Raw genomic sequence first — 23,033 nt, 5'->3', positions numbered from 1 at the left:
GGAGGAAACGCCCCGACCCCAAAGAAGGGGTACCTGGCTTGGAGCTCCGAGCTTCGCAAGAGGCAGTTCTTGGGAAGAAATGGGATGACCAGGTCCCGAGGGATCTCAGGAACAGCAACCCCAAGCTGTGGGTCCACGGGGTGGGGGAGGCGCCCCTGGGGAGACTGACCTCATCTTCCCTCGAGGCGTGCATGGGCGAGCCCGCTGCTGGGGCGGGAGGGCCGGTGGAGTGGGCGGTGTCCAGCCGGGCCAAACCCCAGTGCTTCATAGCGCCGGGCAGGGCCGGGGGTCCAAAAGTGAAACAGGCTAGGTGGAATGCACGAGAGGATACCGGGAACCCTCGCTGCGTGCAGGTGCAAAAGAGTGGCCAGGGGAGCCCTGAAGGGCTGCCAGGGGCCAGGTGCACTCTACCGCGAGTTCAGCTGACCACCAGGGTCTCTGCAGGACCTTGGGGTGGCAGGGATGGTGCTACCTCCTCTCTGAGCACCACCCCCCAGGGCACCCAACGACTCTGACGCCCCCTCCCCAGCCCTGAGCTAGGAAAGGGCGGATGGGTTGCCCAAGCTTCAGAGGGTCAGTTTCAGAAACTCCCAGTTCTCTGGCCTGATGCCAGTTACAAAACTTGCCCTTTCTCTGTGGTCTGAGCCAGTTAGAGCAGTGGTTATGTGTCACACTTAAGCAGTTGGGAGGAGGCTGATGTCCTAGAGCCCTCCCCTGGTCTTACCTAGAGCGTGCCACTCTTCCCAGTGCTTAACAGCAGGGTGAACCCTGCCAGGAGCTTATCACCAGCTGGGGTGGACCCAGAGATGCCCTCTTGCCCCAAGTCAGTGACCGCATGCCCGTGCCAAGATGGCTCTCATAGGGCTGGTCACCTCCACAGCTCTCCTTAGCAGGGACCCTGTGGGATCCTGGAGGCTGGGCATTGTGCTGGGTGACATGAGAAAATGGCATTTCCTGCAGCACTTGGCCCAGACACAGATCCAAGAGCAGCTTCAGGAAGCCGCTGCAGCCCCTAGTTTTTGATTCTGCAAGGGGCAAAGACTCTAACCAGCCTTCTCCAGATCCGGCCTGGCCATGCCCAGGGCACAGGCTCAGGCAGGGGGAGGCACTGAGATTGCACGGCTCTAGGCTCCGATGCCCAAGGTCTTTCCAGCTAAGCTCAGGTGAGGCTGCCTCTGAAACGTCCCTACCTCAGGAGGGATGAGGTGCCTGGGGAGCAGCTCCCGTCTCAGCCAGCTGGTGGCAGACCTGGGGCTGGCCATGGCCACTTCACCTCTCCCAGTTCGCTTCCTAAAAGGTTCAAACCTAGGGTCAGCCTGTGCTGTCAGCACTTTAGTTTACTGGGCAAGGGCCTTCTGAGGCTCCTTCTGGCCAAAAGCCCTATTATTTTTGCTCTTGACTTTGCCCAGCTTTAGTTAGACCTGTGAGCTCAGACCCCAAGTGCTGCGTTGTCCAGGCACACTGCCAGCAGCTAGGACTTTGTTCTGGCTCCTCCCCTGATGAAGGAGAATGTGAGGTGGCACCGGTGGCCCTGCATGACGTGTTTCTTGGGGCCCAAGTCTAAGCTGATCCTCCTGGTCCCACCCCGAACCTGTCTGTACAGCCTGCTGCTACCAGGCCTGGCCTCCCCACCCCAGAGAGTCACTCCCTGCCCTCTGTCCATGACCCTCAGTATTTCCCAAGCTTCTCCCTCCTCAGCCACCCCTGGATGGACCATTCTTCCACTGAGGAGGGTGCCAGTGGATTCTAGATTAGGACCTTGGATGTGACCAACTTGTCACCAGTTACTGTGACTGACAAGAGTCTTCTCATGCCCGACATAGCCCCCCTCCACAGTCAGGGTCCTGCAGGCCCCCAGGGCCAGGCTCGCCTCTGCATCTGCCTCCTAGCTCTCCAATGTGGGGGTTGCGTGGCCCGTGGCACAGCCCTCTGGGTCCTGCTGCTGCTCAGCAGTGGGAACTTGCAGTCAGGAGCTGATATTCCATGGCTGAGCAAACACTTCCTGGGGGTCCTCCCGAGGACACGTTGAAAGGGAGTTGCTTTATTCTGAGAACTCTATTTTTGAGAGTAATATTTATCAAAACATTTATCAAAACATTTAATCACTCAGTAGTTCAACCTGTATTTAAAGGGTACTTTCTCTGAGTGTTGGGAGACTCCTGGAGGACGTCCTGAAGTGGTTGTGCTGGTCCAGAGAGATGCCAGAGCCACAGCCACAAGGACGGGCAAGCCCTGACCTCCAAGGGCACACTCCAGCTCAGGGCCTAGGGCACGAGCATGAACTCGGCCCCACTGCCTCTCCCGAGAGCTGCTCTTGGAAGGCGTGCAAGTGGGCCTGAGGAAATAGGAGACAGACACGGGCCCTCCCTTCAAAGCCGAGGCCTGCAGACGTGTTCCGTGAACTCGGCCTGTGTTCTGAGGGGCTGGCTGCATCACGACACCTCACCCAGCTGCTGACCAGCCCCACAGAGCACAGGGATCTCAGGCCACCTCCAAACCAGGCCTCCCCCGAGCTTTCCAAGAACCCCACTTTGCTGCTCCTGCATGGGTCGGTGCGTGAGGCTGATGCAAGACAGGCAGAGAGGTGCCTTGAGGAGAAGGCGCATCACTGCTGCCAAGACATCAAAATACCATGTCCTGTCCAGGCCCGAGTCTTGGTTAGGCCCTGGGTTTCACAGAACATTGCCATGGCTCTGGCCACCTGGGCTGCAGAACAGGGACCCTGTCATCACCTGCATCAAGGTGTGTTCCAACTGGCCTTGGTTCAGCTGTGGAGGCCCAGACTCAACCAGACTGAGGCTCGACCACAGCCACAACTTGGATCTCTACCTGTGTCTGGTCTGGTCTGGTCTCCCGTTGGTCCCAGTGTTCTCATCTTTTGTAAATCCTTTACTGTATTGTATGCTTTTGGGCTAAGCTGCCTGCAAACTGTCACAAACTAATCCACATCGTGGTATCTCAAGTCCCTGCACTCTGTCCCCAGCAGCTGGAAAGACTCAAGACCCCAATGTTTAGGCGTCTAAACTCTAACCTCACAAGTGCCTCTGAAATCTAGACATTTAAACAGGATACAAATGTCCCTTGTCTCAGGCCCCAAATTGTGGTAAAACAGGGTCATGGCAATCACTAAAACGTTTAGAGATAGGGTAGCAGTCATGAGGCAATCCCTACTCGTCCCGAGAGCACAGGGCAGTGTGCTCACAGCTATCAGTTACGAAGAGTCATCATTCACTGGGCGAGCTCCCAGGCCAGGGCGCCACTGAGCTGGGGTGGAGACTGGTGCCCGCCAAGGCACGTGTTCACAGCCTTTCTATGCCAAAAGTTCCAGCTCCTATAAAGTCAACCCTGAGAAGACGACAGGTGTCCCAACAAGTACAACCACCTGACACTTGGTCTACTGGCACTGGAGGAGGGACACACAGAACCCGGTCTTGACCTTCAGGAATTAATGGTTGAAAGAGTTCCACATAGGAGAGATGAGAAAACATGCCCTCAAGAGCAATGTGTCAACAAGTGCAAACTCTCAAAAGTACAAATGCTTTACTGTTTCTGAAATCGGGATGTTATTACAGCCGTGTACACTTAACATGGGAGTGCTTCCCTTTTTCCTGCCAAGTTATTAAATTGATGAGTCTTAAATTCAGTGGTGGCGGCGTTTCGTAATGAGGAAGTGAACGCAAATGAAGAGGAAAGGCTCCTGGAGAAGAAAAGAGCGTTGGGGAGGCGGGTGGCCAGGGCAGCCAGGGGGAAGGCAGAGGTGATTGAAGACTCTGAGCAGAGAGGCAAAGAGAGAGCTGATCCAGCTAGAGCAGCGCCAAACAAGAATAAAACGCAAGCCACGTATGTTATTTTAAAATTTATAGAAGCCACGTTAAAAAAAAAAAACTCAAAAAGAAACAAGTAAAATTAATTTAAATGCCTTTAACTCAACATACACAAAATATCATCTTATACATGTAACAAAAACTATTAAGGGAACATCGCACAGTTTTTCCCCCGAACTCAGTCTTGAAGTCCCGTGTGTGCTGCACCCACAACCGGCCCGTCTCCATCGGGCCAGGTTTCAAGTGCCCAGGAGCCTCGGTGGCAGCTGGCGACTGTCGTGTGCGAGGCGCGGGCCTGCGCGCAGAGCCAGGGGGAGGGCGGCGTGGGGCCGGAGGTCTACTGCCCGATCGCCGGACGCGCACCTCGAGGGGCAGCTCCGCGGGATGCGGCGCAGTGGGACGGAGGGAGATACCGCCGGGGACGTGTCGCCTGGAACCTTACATGCGGCGGGCGCCGAGGGCTCCCCGGCGGCCCGCTCAGCCCCAGCACAGCGTCCACCTTTTTTCCGGACCCCCTCCGTCCCTCCGCCCCGCTCCGCCCCAGCTCCCGCTGGAGCCTGGGCTCTCGGTTCTCGGGCCTGACTGCAGTGACCCTCCGCCCGCGCCTTCACGGCCCCATCCCATCCGGCCTCGGTCCTCGCCGCGCCCCCCAACAACCGCCTCCCAGGCAGGAGGCGCACGGGCTTCACGTGCGCCGGAAGTTGCGTCAGCCCAGCTTCCGGCCCGCGGAGCCGGGGGGCGGTGCCAGTTACGGATACGCGGTCCAGTCAGAATGCAACACGAGGGGTTTCCGAGGCGCAGGCGCGGCTCCGCCCCCCGGCTGGGGACTCCGCCCCACTGCCACGTTCGACGGAGGATCGCGCGGGGTGCACGCATCTCATGGCCAATCAGGAGCTGCCGAGCTCGGGCTTCCGAAGGTGGCAGCCATTCCAGACCCGCGGAAGGTGGCGGGGGAAGTCACCAGTCACAAGTCGAGGGAGAGAAAGTTCTCCGCCGGGAGCCAATGAGAGGCTGGGGAAGAGTGCGAGCGCGAGCTCCTCGGCCAATCCCGGGCGAGGGCGAGGGCGGCCCCCGGGGCGATTCCGAATCCGGGGCCGGGGCCAATGGAGGTACCCAATCCGAGCGCGAAGGAGGCGGGCCCCGGCGCCCGCGGGCCAATCCGGGCGGGCGCGCGCGCGCGGCAGCCGGGTTTATAGGGGCGGGGCGGGCGCCGCGCGCTCTCGAGGCCTCGCTGTCCGGCGGCGCCAACTGAAGCGCCGCGCCCGCTGCCGACATGCTGCGCCGCGCTCTGCTCTGCCTGGCTCTGGCCGCGCTGGTCCGCGCGGGCGCCGCCGCCCCCGAGGAGGAGGACCACGTCCTGGTGCTCCACAAGGGCAACTTCGAGGAGGCGCTGGCGGCCCACAAGTACCTGCTGGTGGAGTTCTGTGAGTGCCGCCCGGGCCGGCCCGGGCCTCGCCGCCGCCGCGGGGTGGGGACAGAGGGGCGGAGAGGGGGCCGGCGCGCCGGGGGACAGCGGGGGCGCGAGCGGGATCGAGGGCGCAGGGGAGCCGGAGGGGGCGCAGGGGCGGTAGGGCAGACTCAGTGGGGGCCGGCGCCGCCGGAGGTCGGCGGGCCAGGCGCTCCTCCGCATCCTCCCTCCCCGGGCCCGGCGGCGAGTTGGGGTGCTCGGGGCTGTCGGCATCCCAGCCCCTCGGGAGACTCATCCTCGGGCTGAAACTGTCCACAGGCCTGCTGTCAGCGTCCCCGCGCTGCCAGTGTTCTGGTGGCATCCCTCCTGCCGGAGCTGGACCCTAAGGGCGACCGCGGGCGGACAGCCAGGACGTGCCTTTGTACCTGACGTCCGCAGGGCAGGGTCCCTTTGCTAGCCGAAGAAACACAGGGTGGACTTCTTCAGAGGCACGGAGGGGAACCACAGATACAAAGGAACATGTGGGGGTCCAGCCCCCAGCAGCTCACCTGGACCCATCCCCAAAGCACCGGCTCCTGTGGGCACCGCCTTCCACCTGTGACAGCTCCCTTCTGTTGTTGGTGTTCAGCCAGAATGCAAAACCTTTGTTTGCGTTTGTGTTTGAGCCCTGATTATCTCGGGTGGAAATCTTAGGCCCAAGGTAGCTGCCAGCCTTAGTTGAGACTCCCGTTCCCATGGTTTAAAGCGTCAGTTTTAAGTGTGTCTCAGGGCAGATGTGTACAGATGTGTGCCGCATATTCCTGACTGGTCTTACTAAGTATACAGCTGCTGCGGCATTAGCTTCTTAACTTCTCTGTGTTCCTGAAGAAAATTCCAGGGACACGTCAGCCCCAATAGCCTGTAGGTAATAGGAAGTTACTACTGATTAAAGAGTTTGTCTTCCTGTGCCGACGGTGACAGAGCAGGGTGGGGGTTGGTGTTGGCTTGTCATTCGTGGCCTCTGTCCCGATGTTGCCCAAGAGCCCCGACCTGTCAGCCCAGCCCTGTGCTCGCTGGGGGTTATCTTGGTGAGCAGATAAGGCTTTTATGGAGGGAAGTACTGAAGGAAAAAGGAAGGGAAGTCGTGAGACTGGGTCGAGTGCTGCTTTCAGAGTCCTGCTTTCTTTTTTCAGATGCCCCTTGGTGTGGCCACTGCAAGGCTTTGGCCCCCGAGTATGCCAAAGCAGCTGGGAAGCTGAAGGCAGAAGGTTCTGAGATCAGATTAGCGAAGGTAGACGCCACTGAAGAGTCTGATCTGGCCCAGCAGTATGGTGTCCGTGGCTACCCTACGATCAAGTTCTTCAAGAACGGAGACACGGCTTCCCCCAAAGAGTACACAGGTGTGACTGCAGCACTGCCCTGAGTGCCTGGGGAGAGGGCTGTGCCCGCAGGCCTTGGAGGATAGACTGAGAGGCGAGGAGGCCCCTGTTCAGAGGCGTCGAGGGGAACCCATTCTCAGTCTTCAGCCTCTCAGGGTTGTGTGAAGAAAGTTCTTTATCCCAGAAGAACCTCTCAAGTGGAAAGGGACATCTTAGGGCGGTGGCTCGCAGGCTGAGGCTTGTCCTGAGATTGACTAGCGAGGAGAGGGAGGCTGGGGCCGTTCTGACCACATGGAGCAACAAGTGTAGTGATTGCTGACTCGAGTGTGCCAGTCACCAAAGCAAGTGCTGAGGCTGAGAGCAGCCGGGTAACGGCCGGCGTCCCCCACCTGTCGTCGCAGAGCTCAAAGTCAAGCTTGCTTTGGGGCTAAACCCCTTTGTAGCCCAGTCAGCACCAGTGAAAAAGGAGAATCTTTTGTCTATAAAACCAGTTCCGTGGCTCATCCATCAAAATCTTCTGGAGCAGCCCGTCTTGTTAATTCTGACATCAGCAACTCTGGTCTTCTTGCTAGGCTGCTGATCTCTTGTTCCCGTTTTTGTATTGAGTTCTTGAACCAGAAGTGCCTTGTCCCAAGTTACTATGATCCCGTCGCTAACACTCAGGTTTTGTAAATGCGACAATTATTGCTAATTCCACCTGTAACTCATGACTCAGCTTTTTGCTGCCACTTGGCAGACTCCTTTTAAATGTGAGATTCAGCAGTCCTTCCCAAGTTGGACCAGGTGGTCAGACCTGATGAGGAGGGACAAAGAGTAATTAGCCTCAGTCCCCGGAGGAGCCGGCATCCTCCTCGTTCGTCTGCTTTAGGTGGTGTGCAACTGCCTGATCCCTTTGATCTTAGTAGTCCTGGAGGCGTGTGGGGCAGGCCACAGCGAGGAAGCAGACCGGCCTGGGTGCCTGGGCAGGGCAGAGCTCAGCCTGTCTTCAGAGGGGAAAGCTGGCACCGAGGCTGACTTACTCACCAGACTTCTTTTTTTAATTCTACGTCTCTCGTTAAGGTGAAATGTAGTGTGAGACCACTGGGGGAAGGTGTGAAAATTTAGACAATGCAAAGGGATTAGGAAAAAAAGACTGAAATCTTGTTGCCCAGAGGTACCCACTGCCTTTTCCCCTCCTTTAAACACAGCTGCAGTCTCTCCCATACACAGAAAAGCCTTCGTAGCCTGGGAATTTGGACAGGTGTGTAGACAAGATGCCTTTTCTGTGGCAGGAGCACATCTTGCTCTGGTTTTGGCAGAGAGCTGAGATGAGGATGGGTGGGGAGGTGGGCGCACCCCTGATTTCAAGTCGATTGTGCGTGTGTTTGGGTGCAGCTGGCAGAGAAGCTGAGGACATCGTGAACTGGCTGAAGAAGCGCACAGGCCCTGCCGCCACCACGTTGCCTGACGGGGCCGCCGCAGAGGCCTTGGTGGAGTCCAGTGAGGTGACGGTCATTGGCTTCTTCAAGGTAAAGGCTGCAGAATCACCTTGGGTCTTACTCTGTCGTTGGAGGAGGGGTCCCCATGGCCTGGCACTGCCGTTGCCCTGCTGCTGACCCGGGCAGGGGTCTTTGGTGTTGGTGCACATGGCCACCTCTGGTTCTCCTCTTCTCTAGGACGTGGAGTCAGACTTTGCCAAGCAATTCTTGCTGGCCGCTGAGGCCATCGATGACATACCCTTTGGGATCACGTCCAGTAGTGATGTGTTCTCCAAGTACCAGCTGGACAAGGACGGGGTCGTTCTCTTTAAGAAGGTGAGTGGCCACAGGCAGCTCCGCCCAGGGTGGTGGAGGTGCTGCACTGGCCGGTGGTGTTCCTGTCCCTGTGGCTGCGGGAGCCTCGAGACCTGCGCCTGGTGGCACTGCCGCTGGGCCGCGGGCCTGACGACTTACCGAGGGCACGTTTTGCAACATTAGACCGGAGGCACACTAAGACACTGGCCTTCAGCCTTTCAGCTATGGGCCCTTGAAATCAGAGCTGCTTTGGAGTGTTAGCTTTTTTAAAAAAAAAACTGGCGAGGGGCCGGCCTGGTGGCACAGTGGTTAAGTGCACATGTTCCGCTTCTCGGCGGCCCAGGGTTCGCCGGTTTGGATCCCGGGTGCGGACATGGCACTGCTTGGCAAGCCATGCTATGGTAGGCGTCCCATGTATAAAGTAGAGGAAGATGGGCACGGATGCTAGCTCAGGGCCAGTCTTCCTCAGCAAAAAGAGGAGGATTGGCGGCAGATGTTAGCTCAGGGCTAGTCTTCCTCAAAAAAAAACTGGTGAGACGTATGTAAGGAAGTTTGCTATTTTAACCACTTTTAAGTATATGATTCCATGTCATTAACTACGTTTATATTGTTGTCCAACCATCACTCCTGTCTATTTCCAAAACTTCTTCCTCACCCCAAACAGAGGCTCTGGAGTGTTAGCTCTGGGGGCGCATGTACCCAGCCTGTTCGCAGAGCCCTGCCCTCGGCCCCTCGGCCCACTGTACTTGCTCTTCGTGGAGAGCACTGGTGCCGGGCATCTTGCCAGGATGCAGGCAGGATGTGTGTCTGCATGGCATTACCTAGGGGCGACAGGTTCTCTCTCTTATCTCAGCCCCCAGACAGTGGGAATGGGGCCTGCTGAGCGCCATGCTCTTGGAACATGGCTGTCCCTGGACTGAGCAATGGTGCGTTCATGCCATTCAGTAGCACTGTGCAGAGTGGAGGAGGAGCCAGAGGGTGGGCAGGGGGCGGAGGGGTAGGAGGCACATCTTCAGGGGTGGGGACAGGGCCTTTCACTCCAGTCCTGTTTGGTCCCTGTGGGGAGAAGGTAGGTTTAGAGTTACATTAAAGTAGTAACCATGTGGTCAGAAATGGCCTGAGGCTGTTGTGTGCGCTCGCCACCAGTGGAACAGCTTGACGGGCCAGCCACGGGACTTGGAAGATGAGGAACTGGTTAGCTTTCTGTGGTGGTTTCGAGGCATCTAGCACCTTGCCAGGGACTGTCGGGCGGGGTCAAGGCCTCTCCCAGCAGCACTGCAGAGGGCTGGGAATGCCCAGGGGGCTGGGGTGGTTCTGGGGCTGCTTGCTTTCTGTGTCCTTCAGCTCTTTTTCTAGTCCCTTCCTCGAAAGAACACAAGACATCACGCACGCTCCCTTAGCTCAGTGGACCTCCTCAGTGTTCCCAAGAGGGACAAGGATTGCTGAGCCGGGAGTCGTTGCAGAGGTGCCTGGGAAGTGGTAGTGAGACGTTTGGTCAGGAAAAAGCCATGAAGCGAGCCGGGCTCGTGGTTTAAGTTCCATGCGCTCTGCTTGAGCGGCCCAGGCTTGGTTCCCGGCTGCAGAGCCGCATCACTCATCTGTCAGCAGCCATGCTGTGGCAGCGGCTCACAGAGAGGAGCTAGAACCCTTAAAACAACGGTGCGCTGTGGCTTTGGGAAGGGAGAAACCATGACGTGTTGGATGAAGTTGAGTGAACAGAGGTCTTGGGGTATTAGAGAGGGAGTTGTGGGTCATGTCCTGAAGTTTAGGTTGAGAGAATAGGGGAGAGTTTCTCTGAGCCCTGTTGAAATTTGTAAACCCGCTGTTGTCAGTTCAGTCCACATGGTTCTTTTCCACCATCCTTAAAATCTCAAGTGACAAATCTCACACTGGCTCCGTGGTTTTGGTGGTCGTGTGTCCTTGAAGGTTAGAATGATTGTTTCTTGTTCTGCAGAGACTCTCCGGCACGGCAGCTCATCTCCGTGTGCTTTTATCGGCCTCTATTCTCTGGTGTCTGTGCAGGCTGGGCACAGCCGACCCCCGGGTCTGGTGCCAGTGGGTGGGCAGCGCCTTCTCTTCCATCAGTGGCTCGGCATCTGTTCTTGCACAGCGTGGCCGCCTCGGGCAGAGCCTGGCAGAGCCCATGGACTTTGTGCTGGCTGGGTCAGCAGAGGTCACAGCTGCGCTCAGATCAACAGGCTCCCCGGACAAGAGGAAACAGCTTGGGTCTGGACCCTCCAGTTTCCGCTTGCTGTCCCCATTTCTCAGCTCTACTAGTCATTTTTTTGGCCTTTACTCAGTCCCCTTCTTCAGGTTGTTCAGCCCAGTTCCTCACAGCAAGGGGTCTTCCTGTCTGCCCAGGGGCCGTGGTGCCACCTCGCTGAGCCAGCCGCTGTCCCCGGGGACTGGGCAGGCAAGCTCGAAGGAGTGGCCCACTGCTGCTTGCTGGGCAGGGTGGCGAGGAGGAGTGGCAGTGGTACCAGTGGGACTGGAGCCGTGAGTCCCAGCTTGGGTCACTGGTCACTGGTGGTTGGACCGTCGGTGTGAGAGTTGATTGTCCTGTGCTCTTGTTTGTCCTGGTCTTTACTTTGTTTTTCTTTTTTGTTTTTTGAAGCCAGGGGGCGAGGAGTGGACGTGGGGCAGGCCTCTCCTCCCCCGCCTGCAGCGTCAAGCCTTTTTGTGATGTTGTCATTGTGGCCTGGCGGGCTGGCCTCTGAGGCTGGAAATGGGGCGGTCCCTGCCCAGGGACTCTTGCGGCTGTCCCCAGCTAAATGAAGGCTGGCTGTCTTTCACTAAAGTAGACAGTGAACACAGGGTCATGTGGCACCATTACTAAGAAGATCGCATCCCGGGACAGGTGCAGTGGCTCTGCTCTTCAGGCTTCTGGGTGTGAAGTTGGGCAGACAGTGCCCACTGCGTGGGGGGCTGGAGACACAGTGCTGAGGAGTGGGCACTAGCAGCCTGCTTGCCTCCCTTTGTGGCTCAGCGTTCCCCCTGGGGCCACTGGGCCTGGGCCAGCTTCTCATTTTCTAAATGATGCGCTCAAAGGGCCTCTTGGCCTCGGCTTTTCTATCTTGTTATCATTTTCCACGTTCTCAGGTTTGGGGCAGCTAGAATGTGGTGGCCTGGGGGCCGTGCCTGGACTCCTAGCGCTGGCCCGTGGTCTGCTCTGTCGCAGCCCCGGGTGTCATGGTGGAGCTGAGGGTCCAGCTCTGATGTAACATTGCGGGGAGTGGGAAGTGGTCACCTGCTTCTGTGGAAGGTACTTTGGGGAAGTGTAAAGGAAATGAGCAAGAAGGAAAGGTGTGTCGTTTCTTCCCAGATCAGGGTGGAGAGTTCAGGGGCAATGGAGCGCTTGCCTGAACTGCTCACCGAGAAGGCTCAGGCCTGCAGTCAGCCTTTCTGGGTCAGCGTTGTTTCTGCCCTCCCCGTCCAGAGCCGAGGCTACACGTCAGGCTCCATCTGTGTGGCCCCAGGACTTCTGGAGCCCTTACGTGTTACTAAGGATTCCAAAGAGCTTTTGTTTATGTGGATTATACCTATTGATTTTTATTGTGCTCGAAATTAGAACTGAGAAGTTTTTTAAAAACTTGTGGGGCTGGCCCAGCAGCATAGTGGTTAAGTTCAGTGTGCTCTGCTTCAATGGCCTGGGTTCGCAGGTTCGGATCCCAGGCGCGGACCTATACCACTCGTCAGCCATGCTGTGGCAGCGACCCACACGGAAAATAGAGGGAGGGGCCAGCCCCGTGGCCGAGTGGTTAAGTTCATGCGCTCCGCTTTGGTGGCCCGGGGTTTTACTGGTTCAGATCCTGGGCATGGACATGGCACCACTCACAAGGCCATGTTCAGGTGGCGTCCCACGTGCCACAACTAGAAGGCCCCGCAACTAAAATATACAACTATGTACTGGGGAGATTTGGGGACAAAAAGCAGGGGAGAAAAAAAAGGAGTGGCAACAGTTGTTAGCTTGGGTGCCAATCTTTAGGGGGAAAAAAGAAAATAGAGGGAGATTGGCACGGATATTAGCTCAGGGCTAATTTTCCTCAGCAAAAAAAACAAAACTTGTTCATTCTAAAGTAACAACAATAAACCTGTTACATGTTATCAAAAATAACATTTTTATAAAAGTTAATTTTTTCCAGATGACATTTTAGTGATAAGTCGCCTTTTAGATTTCTGCGGGTCTCTGATGTCTTCCTAAATGGAAGACAGCAGGTTTCTCCTGGTTTGCCTTCAGTTTGTGGCAATGTCACCATTGTGCAGCCTGCGTCAAACTGAACCGCCCACTCAGGAGGGAAGGTCAGGGAAGGCACGTGCCATCTGAGTGTGCTTGTGGAAATCCTTCTGACCCCGCAGCTGCGCTGAAAGGGTCTCAGGCCCGCAGGGGTGCGGCCCACACTTTGAGAGCGCTGTTTCGGGACATGGAGATGAGGATGGTAATGTGTATAAAACCCGCGTCCCTGGGGCCTGTTAGGGACGCGCGGTGTGGGGCCTGGTGGGGCGGGGTTGGGCCAGCTGCTGTGGTCTGTCCGTGGGAGGCTGCCTGCCTGTGCTCCTGGGGAGCCTGCGTGCTCTCCTTGGTGACGTCGCTGTTGCTCAGTACCCAGGAGGATGCTGGTCGCTGCAGCCCTCACCGGCTGTGCTTCGTGGACAGAAGCACGTGGGTCCTGCTCCCCATTCCTCTCAAAACCCCAGACAGGGAGGTCAGGCTGCCAGGCTGCCGTGCTGGGCCAAGCCCAGGCTGGCTGGAGGCCACAGGAGGCTGCTGGGAGTGCTTTGGCATGCCTCAGTGCTCACGGCCCTCTCTCTGTCCACAGTTTGACGAGGGCCGGAACAACTTTGAGGGGGAGATCACCAAGGAGAAGCTGCTGGACTTCGTCAAGCACAACCAGCTGCCACTGGTCATCGAGTTCACGGAGCAGGTGTGGCTCCTGTGCTGGTCCTTCACCTCGAGAGAAGGGGTGGTGTGGGAGGGTCGTGAGGTCCCAGCCCTGGGGACCCCCGCTTACAGAGTCCTCATTGTTGCTCCACTGAGAGAATATCGTATGTCAATAGTTTAGCTCGTGGCTCAGACCCAGTGACCTATGTTTATAACACAGACAGCCCCCAAGATTTTCGGAGGTGAAATCAAGACACACATCCTGCTGTTCCTGCCGAAGAGCGTGTCTGACTATGACGGGAAACTGAGCAACTTCAAGAAAGCCGCCGAGAGCTTTAAGGGCAAGGTGAACTGCTTTCTGGATGGCCTGTTCTCGGGGTCCGGGCTATTGGGGAAGGGTTAGCCAGGTCTTCCTCTACTCCCTGTCAGTGGTCGGTCTGGCAGTCCCCGAGTTTGAGTCGGAAGAGAGAAGCTTCAGTGGCACAGGTCTGCTTCCAGGCGAAGCAGTGAGGGCAGGAGCAGAAACGAGGCCTCAGACCCTCTGTCTTCCCAGTGCCGCTATCAACCTGCCTTTTCTCCCCCAAGATCCTGTTTATCTTCATCGACAGCGACCACACCGACAACCAGCGCATCCTCGAGTTTTTCGGCCTGAAGAAGGAGGAGTGCCCTGCCGTGCGCCTCATCACCCTGGAGGAGGAGATGACCAAGTACAAGCCGGAGTCGGACGAGCTGACAGCAGAGAAGATCACAGAGTTCTGCCACCGCTTCCTAGAGGGCAAGATCAAGGTGGGGGCGCCGTGTCTGGGGTGGGGCCTGCACTGGCCTCTTGGCCCTTGGTGTCCAAGGCTTCCTGTGGCTACATCCTCAAGGGGTCTGCAGACTCAAGCATAGAATCCTGAGGACAGGCCCCCCCCCCCCCCGGCGGTGTGAAGCTGGCTGTCCTAGTCCCACTGCCTGGGAGCACAGAGCAGCCCTGACTTGGTGGGCTTAGTCCTCTCCTGAGGGCCATGAGCTGTTCTGGTCAGCTGAGGGCAGCCCTGGGCCTCTGCCAGGGGTGGGGCCTCTGCCGGGGCAGTGGGGCCCGTGGCAGGCCGGCCAGCCCTGACCCTGCTCTGCTGCCCTCCAGCCCCACCTGATGAGCCAGGAGCTACCTGAGGACTGGGACAAACAGCCTGTCAAAGTGCTGGTCGGGAAGAACTTTGAAGAGGTTGCTTTTGATGAGAAAAAGAATGTCTTTGTGGAATTCTGTAAGTGAAGCCTCTTTAGCTCCCGGGTTTGTCTGCCCTGTGGAGGCCTGGGTTGGGGTGGGCGGGAAGTGGCTTCCCGGCTCAGGGAGACTCAGAGCTGCTTTCTCTCAGACGCCCCGTGGTGCGGTCACTGCAAACAGTTAGCTCCCATTTGGGATAAGCTGGGAGAGACGTACAAGGACCATGAAAATATCGTCATCGCCAAGATGGACTCGACGGCCAACGAGGTGGAGGCGGTCAAAGTGCACAGCTTCCCCACACTCAAGTTCTTCCCTGCCAGCGCGGACAGGACGGTGAGCTGTCCACACGGGGCTCGGCACTGGTGACTGCGGGTGGGACACTGGGCCCTCCCAGCTCTGGCCTCTGCCATCGAAGGGTGCCGGGCACAGGCGGGTGTGGAGGAGAGTCGGGGCCGCAGCAGGGCCTGCCTTTCTGCGGAGAGGGGAAGGCGCTGCTTTGTCTGTCAGGGCAGACCAGCTTCCCGACTCGCACTCTCCCTCCCCCACAGGTCATCGATTACAACGGGGAGCGGACGCTAGACGGCTTTAAGAAGTTCCTGGAGAGCGGTGGCCAGGACGGGGCAGGGGATGACGACGTAAGTGGTGGTCACCAGACCCCGGCTGGCCTCTGAGGCTGCACCCTGCGGCCCGTGGGCCGTGCTCGCCTGGGCGCTGCTGGAGGCACGTGCGTGCACAGTTCTCCCCATCAGCACTTCTGCATGCGGAGGTTTGCGAAGGTCTTTAAGGGCTGGTGTTTGCCTATAAGATCTTTTCAGGCTCTTCCCACACGGGTCCCTGCTGACTTGACTCAAACGTTTTTCCCCAGCCCATTGGCCAAGGCACTCTGCAGGGCATGAGGCAGGGGCTTGGGCATGTCCAGGTCAGCCGTGGTCAGCCATGGAGGGCGGAGGGGATGTGATGTGTGCCCAGGCCAGGGGGGCATGGCAGGGGCGAGGGCTGGTGACTAGCAGGACATTTGAGGCAGGGAGCAGAGGGAATGGTCATGCAGGCCACAGGGCATGCCGGAAGCACCAGGGAAAGTAGAATGGGGAGTGGATCTGCTGAGGGACCCGCCCTGGTTGCCGAGTGGGTGGGGTCCCTATTGAGGAGTGCCTGGGAGGCCGTGGTTACTGGCCCCACAAGCCCTGGGGGCTGGGCGGGGTAGACGTGGCACACCAGCGGCTTGGTCTTCACGCTGGAGCTGCCCCTGCGCTCCCCATGGGAAGATGTGACCTGGAATCCCAGGCTCCCCACAGTGCAGGCTCCATGCCCATCCTGCCTCATGGGCAGAAGCCCCTGCACCTGCTCAGAGAGACCAGAGCTGGCGGCTCTTGGCTGCACGGCCAGCTGGTCCCTGCTGGGCGAGGTGTGTGCGGGGTTCATCTTTCATTTCCTTCCCTTTTCCTGCTACATCCCAGGATCTAGAAGATCTAGAAGAAGCCGAAGAGCCCGACCTCGAGGAAGATGATGATCAAAAAGCTGTGAAAGATGAACTGTAATGCAGGATACCAGACCTGGGCACCCCAAACACGACACCTCTCCGTGGGCTGCACCCCAGCAGCACAGCCTCCGGAAGCCCGCAGACCCTCACCAGGAGGAGGGAGCATTGATCGGAAATGCAGGGAATTTTTCTGAAGCAACACTTCATTCTAACACGTGTAAATTTAAACCCGTCTCGTCTTTTTGCTTTTCAACTTTTGCAAAGGGATTTATCTCCAGGCCAGCCCATCTTGGTGGGCCCTTTTTTTTTAAAATTGTGATGTACTTTTTCGTACACAGTTTTGTCCAGAGTACTTGCTGAAGTGTTTTGGAATCTCATGCTGGCAATGTCTCCTTCCCGTATCACTTTAAAAAAAATTCCATCTGTGGGATTTTTAGACATTTTTGGACGTCAGGGTGTCTGTTCCACCTTGGCTGGGCCTCCCAGGAGACTCGTGTCCCCTGCCTGGAGAGGGACCAAGCCAGGCTGGATGGGTCACTCTCAGCTCGCGCCAGTGTTGCCTTGACTGAGCGTGGCTCTTGCATAGTTCGGTTAAACGGAGACTTGAGGTCTCTGTTCTGGGGGGCACCCCACCACGACTGGAGGGGGGTGGTGGGTGCCGGCTGAGCCCAGGACAGGCCTGGGCAGCCCCCCTCCCTCCCCAAGCCAGGCTTCTCGTTGCTCTGTGACGTCCAGGGTGGCCTGAGGCCTGCACCAGGCAAAACCAGAACCCTGTTTCCAGGCTGGAAGAGCCCAGCATGCTTGAGCCGAATCAGATGTTGATAGTTCTTCAGGCATTTCTACCACAATATTGGAATTGAACACATTGGCCAAATAAAGTTGAAATTTTACTACCTGTGGTTGTCTCTGCATTACAGTATCTCTAGGCCACAGGGCGGGGGCTGGAATTCCACCTCTGAAGACAGGAGGTGGGCTTGGAGGGAGCCGCTCTTACCGGGACACCTCTTCCTTAGAGTGCGGTGTGGACACAGAAGCACACACGGGTCTCGCAGGCTTGGTTTGCTGGGCTGTCAAGTGCTTGCAGCCTGGGGGCAGCACCTGCATGTCACCATGTGGAACAGCTTGGTGGCGCTGTGGGGCTGGTTTACCCACGATGGCTGTTGTTGGTGTGACCCTCCTTGGGCATCTAGTCACAACGTGGCTTCTGCTCATGTGCTGCAGCAGGACATGGCGGGGCTGTACGAGGAGCCAGCCCCGGCCGGAGGTGGGCAGGGCTGTTGTACAATAGTGGTCTCGAGCTGCCGCAGCATCTGACAAGAAATCAGCTGTGTTCACACTTTAAGAATGGGTATCATCACATAAAAAGAACCTGGTGTTTAAAAAGCAAGTCTCCTAGTTATTAAAATGTAATTTCACTTCCAAAACCACAGCTTGCTTGAAGTTTGCTAGAGAAAAGTACAATTAGATCGATTTTTTCCACAAACTCAAAGTTGCTGGCTGGGCTGCAGTATTGGGCTGATGGCACTTTTGAGCCTGGATTAGTGACACCTCTAGGACCTTCGGGGCCCCAGGGAGCTCTGGTGCCTGTGGGTCCCTCTGAGAGCGGGAGAGGAGCCCCACAGAGGGGCTGACAGGGCTCAGGTGGGTGTCCGTCCCTGACCATGACAGCACGCCCAGGGACTTGCCATCTGTTGCCGTCTGTGTGGGTCTGCAGGAGAAGGTGGGACCAGAGGGCCACCTGACGACATCCTGGAGGGAAGGGAGGAGGCGGAGATACAGTCCACCCGAGGAGGTCAAGGACAGCAAAAGGTCAGGTTTCCCAGGAGCCCTGCCTTTCCCTCCACACATCCATTCACCCTCCATCTCTGACTTGCTTCCTGGAGTAGGAAGCCTGCATGCATTACCCAATTCCCGGCCCCCACAGTTCTGATGCTCACTTGCTGGTTGGAGCTTCCAGGTGCCAGGGGCATGGCCAGCAGGCAGGAACGTCGCAGTTGCTGTGAGCGTGGTTATGTTAGTGGTCTTGGCCCAGGGGGAGGTGGGGGTGTCATCTTCTCCATGATCACAGCCACGCTCCCAGCCAGAGGCCTGTGTGCTGGCTCTTGCTCTCCCCAATGCTGTCGCCTGCCATCCAGGCCCTCAGGCGAGGGCTGCTCCTGCCTCTGACCCAGCTGCACAGTATACAGCCAGCGTGCAGTGAGGACCGGTGTTAGCATCCTGGGCAGCACCACCCAGGCCCGCTTATCCACACACCGTGGTGTCAGGGCGCTGCTCCTCTGGCTCAGCAGCCCAGGCTGACGGCCACCCACGGCTGGGCTTCCTTCCCTGGTCCTAGGGTGGCCTGTGCTGGCGCTGGTTTCTCATCAGTCCATTCCAAGGTCTGTGTGTGTTGTGCCTCGGTCCTGCTGACACGATGAGACGTGTATCCACGGAAAAGTGGGCTCGGGCACTTGGGGGTTCTGTTGGAGGAGGTCACTGGCGAGATGTTAGCTCTGCTCTCCAAGACGTGAGCATTTTCCCCGGGGGGACACATGGCCTCCAGAGGAGCAAGCGCATTGTGAGCTGAGAACAGGGCTGTCAGGAGTCACACCTACAAGGGGTGGGCTGTGCCCAATCCTGGGCTTCCTGCCCCAGCAACAAATGCGGGTGACCCTACAGACCACCTGTGTGGAGCAGGGCTCTCCACACAGAAAGCTGGGGCCAGTCACAGCTGCCCAAAGCATTGCTGTCATGTGCTCTGGGGCTGGGGGGGGGGCGGGGGTGCAGCGAGTCAACGATACCTTTCCCCTTTGCCGAGGCAGCTGATTAGCGCATTCCTGGCCCGAGTTTGCTGGAAGGTTGCGGGTGGAGTCCAAAACCTGGCAGAGCTGGTGGATTAACGAGGCGACTTTGCAGGCTCTGGGGTAGGCGGTTAAGGCTTAACAGCCTGGAAGGTCCCAATCTCTCTCTCTTCCTCCCTCCCTCCCTCTCTTTTTCTTTCTCCTGTCTCTCTCTAGGTGGTAGGAAGCTACTGGCCTGGAACCTAAAAAAGCAGCTGCTGGGCCCGTGCACCAGACTCTAGAGGTCCTCTGGCCTCAGAGCCTGCCCCCAGAGCTGCACTGACTCTCCTAACAGACCCTCCGGCGGCTTGTGTTTCCTGCTGGACACAGGGCATTGGTAGTTGCATTCCTTGGACTTTTCCAAGTAAGCTTTTCGCATTAAATATTTTTGTTTGCTTTGGTCCTCTCGAAGGCAGAAACTTGAAATCCCACAAACCAGGTCACTTCACAGGTTCACACGGGCAGACATGGGTCAGGGACAAAGCTGCGTAAATACAAATTTGGTTCTGACGTGGTTGCTTGAAATGTAGGCTCTGCAAATGGTGGCAGGTTAGACTGCTTACTTCTGGTTTCTGATGAAAGGTTTCCAAGGTGAGACACCTCAGGTCATGTCCATGGTTTGGAAGGCACCGTTCCTGTGTCCTGGATAGAATACCTTTCAGGAGTCTCTCGTGACTGGGTGGTCACTTCTCTGATCCAAACAGAACCCCCAAAGCCAAATTCCCTGAGCTCTTCAGCTCACCTTTAGTAGGATGGACCAGAGGGTCCCTCTTGGGGTCACCAACAGGCTCACCCACTGGTCTTGCCCTGAACTGTCTCTAGCCCAAGGCCTGGTCACTCCCAGGAAGGGCCTGGCTGTTGGTGGCAGCTACATGCAGGGTTCTTTCACCTGATCCTCTGAGTGGGGAGAGAGGACAGAACTTTCCACAACATCAGAAGAGGCAATCTTCACATCAAAGGAAAGTTCTGTCTCCGTCTACAGTGCAGAACTTTCAGTCTCTGGGCTTGGTGTAAACAAGCTGGAAGAAACCGTACCTGACTCCTCCCAAGTGACCAGGAGTTATGACTGCCCAGTACTGTCTTCTGAATCCCGAAATGCAGGAACAGTGGGAACCGCCCCTCCTCAGGGCCCCTGCCAGGGTGGAACTTCAGTGTGAAGCTGGTGGCTTGAGGCCTGTGGGGCCGGCCCTGGCTGGTGGGCGGGGGCTGCTGAGGCAGGCTGAGAAAACCCCGGCAGGGCGAGGAGTCTGTCTTAGGCAGTGCTCATTTCTCTGAAGCATTTGGCCCAAGGCTTTGCACCTACAGAGTGTTGAATACATTTGTTGATTTGATTTTGTTGGATCAAGACCAGTCTGGTGATGCAAGGGCTGCTGGTGACCGAGCAGCCTGCCCCACCCCTGGAAAAAATGCTGGCCAGTCTTGGTTCTGTCCTCTTTCAGGCCTTCAGGGACAACCCAGGGAGGTCTCGCTAGTGTTACAGGTTGAACTGCATTTCCCCAATATGTGTATACTGAAGGGCTGACCCCAGGATCTCAGAATATGGCCTTATTTGGAAACAGAGCTGTTGCAGATGTAATTAGTCAAGATGAGGTCACACTGGAATAGGGTGGGCCCTAATCCAATGGCTGGTGTCCTTATAAAAAGGGGAAATTTGGACACAGACATGTACACACGGAGAACGTCTTATGAACATGCAGGCAGGAATCAAACTGATGTGTTTACAAGAACACCACAGACTGCTACCAGAAGCCAGGAGATACGACTGGAACAGATTCTCCTTCAGAAGGAACTGACTCCACTGATACCATGATCTTGGAGTTCTGGCTTCCAGAACCAGGAGAGAATAAATTTCCTTTGTTTAAGGCCCACAGTCTGGTACTTTGTTACAGTAGCCCTAGCAACCCAATACAGCCAGCTTCAGGTACTGGGGACATGCCCCTGACCCCATAGGCATGCTCCTGGCCCAGCCTGGGCCCGTGGATGTGTCCGTGCGCACACCTTGTCCAATGCTCTTCTCCCATTGAACTTGGAGCCCCACCTCAGACCTGAGCTGCTGCAATGAAGGCAGCTGGACCTGGCCCAGCCTGCTGGAAGGTCTTCTTACAATTCTACTGGTTGCATTCCTACAGGTAAGTCTGCACTGGACCGGGTGCAGAGGGCTCACACCACCCAGGACATGATGTCCCATCTTTGGGGAGCAGACTAGATGCCATCTTAAGTGTGAGCATGTGTCCTTAGCAGTAAGCGACAGGAGCCTGGAACCTGGAGAAGTGGGAGGGGCAGGGGTGGAGAGGAACAGAGCATCGTAGGGAGGGGCTGCAGAGGCTTCCTGATGGACAGAGCAGGACGGGCTGAGCGGGAACTGAGGCATTCAGACTCTATCCTGAAAGATTTCTGAGCAGGAGGGCAGTGCCATCAAGGCCTATGTTTGGGGAAAATTGTCCTGAGAGTGATGCGAGCCATGACGGAAGGTGACAAGTGACAGGGATGGCAATGGGGAGGGCCGGGCCTTCTCCACAGCATGGTCAGACCGTGCTTCCTCAGATGTGGGCAGCCCCTCGCTTCCGGGAGGGCGAGACAGCCATCCTCCTCACACATCACACCCTTCTCCCCAAGTTCCTGGGACTGTGTGGGAGAGGCGCATGGGCCCTCTTCATGACCTTGGTACCTGCTGCCTTCCTCATGGGCCCTGTCCTTCTAGTACCTTCTCCTGCCCTCTGTAAGGCACCTTCTATGTCCAGCTGCGGGGTAGGGAATGGTAGCCAGGAAGGATCTGACCCCTCTGGCCGGGCACGGCGACAGGTGGGCTGAAAGATGAGCCACTAAACATGATCCTGAGCGCCGGGCGGGGAGCGGCTCGGTTTCAGGCCCTCATGGCGCGAGCATGACTGCGCAGCTTTATATAGCTCCGTGGACCTATATAAATGGGAAGTGCCCTTGCCACAGAGGGAGCACAGGGGCACCGCTGGGGCTGCACTGGAGGTCGTTGTCAGCTAGAAGAGCCGGCAGGTTAGTCTGGTCCAGGCCAGGCACATCCTGCCCCAAGCAGTAGGATCCCACAGGCGTGGCCCAGGCCACAGCCCCCAGGATGCCCAGCAGAACTGTCCGCTATGCCCGCTACAGCCCAAGGCAGCGGCGCCGGCGGCTGCTGGCTGATCGAAGTGTACGCTTCCCTAATGATGTCCTGTTCCTGGACCACATCCGCCAGGGCGACCTGGAGCAGGTGGGGCGCTTCCTCCGGGCTCGGAAAGTTGCCCTGGACACCATCCACCCCTCAGGTGAGTACCTGCGGGGCCGGCCGAGGGTCTGTGGGGCAGCAGGGAGAGGCCTGAGCCTTGACCCTGCCTGCCCTGCTCTGCCCTGGCCAGGCATGGCTGCCCTGCACGAAGCGGTGCTCTCTGGAAACCTGGAGTGCGTGAAGCTGCTGGTCAAATACGGGGCCGACATTCACCAGCGGGACGAGACAGGCTGGACGCCCCTGCACATTGCCTGCAGTGACGGGTACCCAGACATAGCCAGGTGAAGAGAGTGAGGCCAGGGTCTTTATCCCAACTCCTCGGACCTCAAGTGACCTCCAGGATGTGATCCCCCAAAAAGTGGCCCTGGTGGTATAGCGAAGAACCGTAAGGGCTTCTGGAATCTCCTTTCTGCCCTGCTGCCCTCCCCAGAGCAAATGGGAAAAGCCAGCCATAGTTTCTGAAGGGTCAGGTTTCCTCCTCCTCACCCTACCTGGAAAAATAAAAAACAGGTGGACCTGTTACCCCGTCTGCTACCCTGGGGTCGGGATGAGCACCCTCCAAGCCACCTCCCCCCATAACCAGGGCTGCCCTTTGCACCCCAGGTACCTCATCTCCCTGGGGGCTGACAGAGACGCAGCCAACAACGATGGCGACCTGCCCTCGGACCTCATCGACCCAGACTTCAAGGACCTGGTGGAGCTCTTCAAAGAGACTAAGATGGACTGAGCCCAGCCCTGCCCTCCCAGGGCTCTCGCCCTCCCTGGAGAAGTCGGGCGCCCACCTCCCCCAGGTGCCAGGACATGCCACACCGGCGGGGCCGGGAGCCGGCCAGGACCCCGTACCTGGGCATAACCCCCGCCCCCACACCTCTGGCCTGGCTTTTTCTCCAGGTGAATTTTTTATGGTGACACTTTTTACTTTTTCAATAAATGTGATTTCCAAGCCCGTGGCGGTGGCCTGATTACTGGGGAATGGCTCGTCCTCCTCTCCGGCCGCTTCCGGTGGTCGGCGCGTCCCGCTGTCCTCGCCGGGCTGGGGGTCCCGGGT

The 23,033-nt window shown here is 57.5% G+C and overlaps 2 protein-coding genes across 2 annotated transcripts; both read left to right on the top strand.

The window, feature by feature from the left end:
- The first annotated feature begins 4,950 nt into the window (after positions 1-4,950).
- Positions 4,951-16,823, top strand: P4HB (prolyl 4-hydroxylase subunit beta). The gene is made up of 11 exons (XM_014864373.3): positions 4,951-5,248; positions 6,405-6,611; positions 7,965-8,098; positions 8,246-8,383; positions 13,180-13,284; positions 13,462-13,587; positions 13,827-14,027; positions 14,368-14,488; positions 14,600-14,781; positions 14,997-15,083; positions 15,906-16,823. The coding sequence occupies exons 1-11, from the start codon at positions 5,098-5,100 to the stop codon at positions 15,984-15,986; spliced, it is 1,533 nt and encodes a 510-aa protein (XP_014719859.1). The 5' UTR covers positions 4,951-5,097; the 3' UTR covers positions 15,987-16,823.
- A 4,874-nt stretch (positions 16,824-21,697) lies between these two features.
- On the top strand, positions 21,698-22,935 carry PPP1R27 (protein phosphatase 1 regulatory subunit 27). The gene is made up of 3 exons (XM_014864365.3): positions 21,698-22,025; positions 22,116-22,266; positions 22,589-22,935. Exons 1-3 carry the CDS (start codon positions 21,836-21,838, stop codon positions 22,710-22,712), a joined length of 465 nt encoding a protein of 154 aa, XP_014719851.1. The 5' UTR covers positions 21,698-21,835; the 3' UTR covers positions 22,713-22,935.
- Positions 22,936-23,033: the final 98 nt, after the last annotated feature.

Source organism: Equus asinus, chromosome 13, assembly GCF_041296235.1.
Source record: "Equus asinus isolate D_3611 breed Donkey chromosome 13, EquAss-T2T_v2, whole genome shotgun sequence".
In the NCBI taxonomy this organism is placed as follows: domain Eukaryota; kingdom Metazoa; phylum Chordata; class Mammalia; order Perissodactyla; family Equidae; genus Equus; species Equus asinus.
This window is presented reverse-complemented; position numbering and strand designations above follow the sequence as displayed.

Coding starts and splice junctions, on each gene's coding strand:
- P4HB (XM_014864373.3), top strand. CDS start 5,098: ATGCTGCGCCGCGCTCTGCTCTGCCTGGCTCTGGCCGCGCTGGTCCGC. Junction 13,588..13,826: donor CCGAGAGCTTTAAGGGCAAG/GTGAACTGCTTT, acceptor TTCTCCCCCAAG/ATCCTGTTTATCTTCATCGA. Junction 15,084..15,905: donor ACGGGGCAGGGGATGACGAC/GTAAGTGGTGGT, acceptor GCTACATCCCAG/GATCTAGAAGATCTAGAAGA.
- PPP1R27 (XM_014864365.3), top strand. CDS start 21,836: ATGCCCAGCAGAACTGTCCGCTATGCCCGCTACAGCCCAAGGCAGCGG. Junction 22,026..22,115: donor GGACACCATCCACCCCTCAG/GTGAGTACCTGC, acceptor TGCCCTGGCCAG/GCATGGCTGCCCTGCACGAA. Junction 22,267..22,588: donor GGGTACCCAGACATAGCCAG/GTGAAGAGAGTG, acceptor TTTGCACCCCAG/GTACCTCATCTCCCTGGGGG.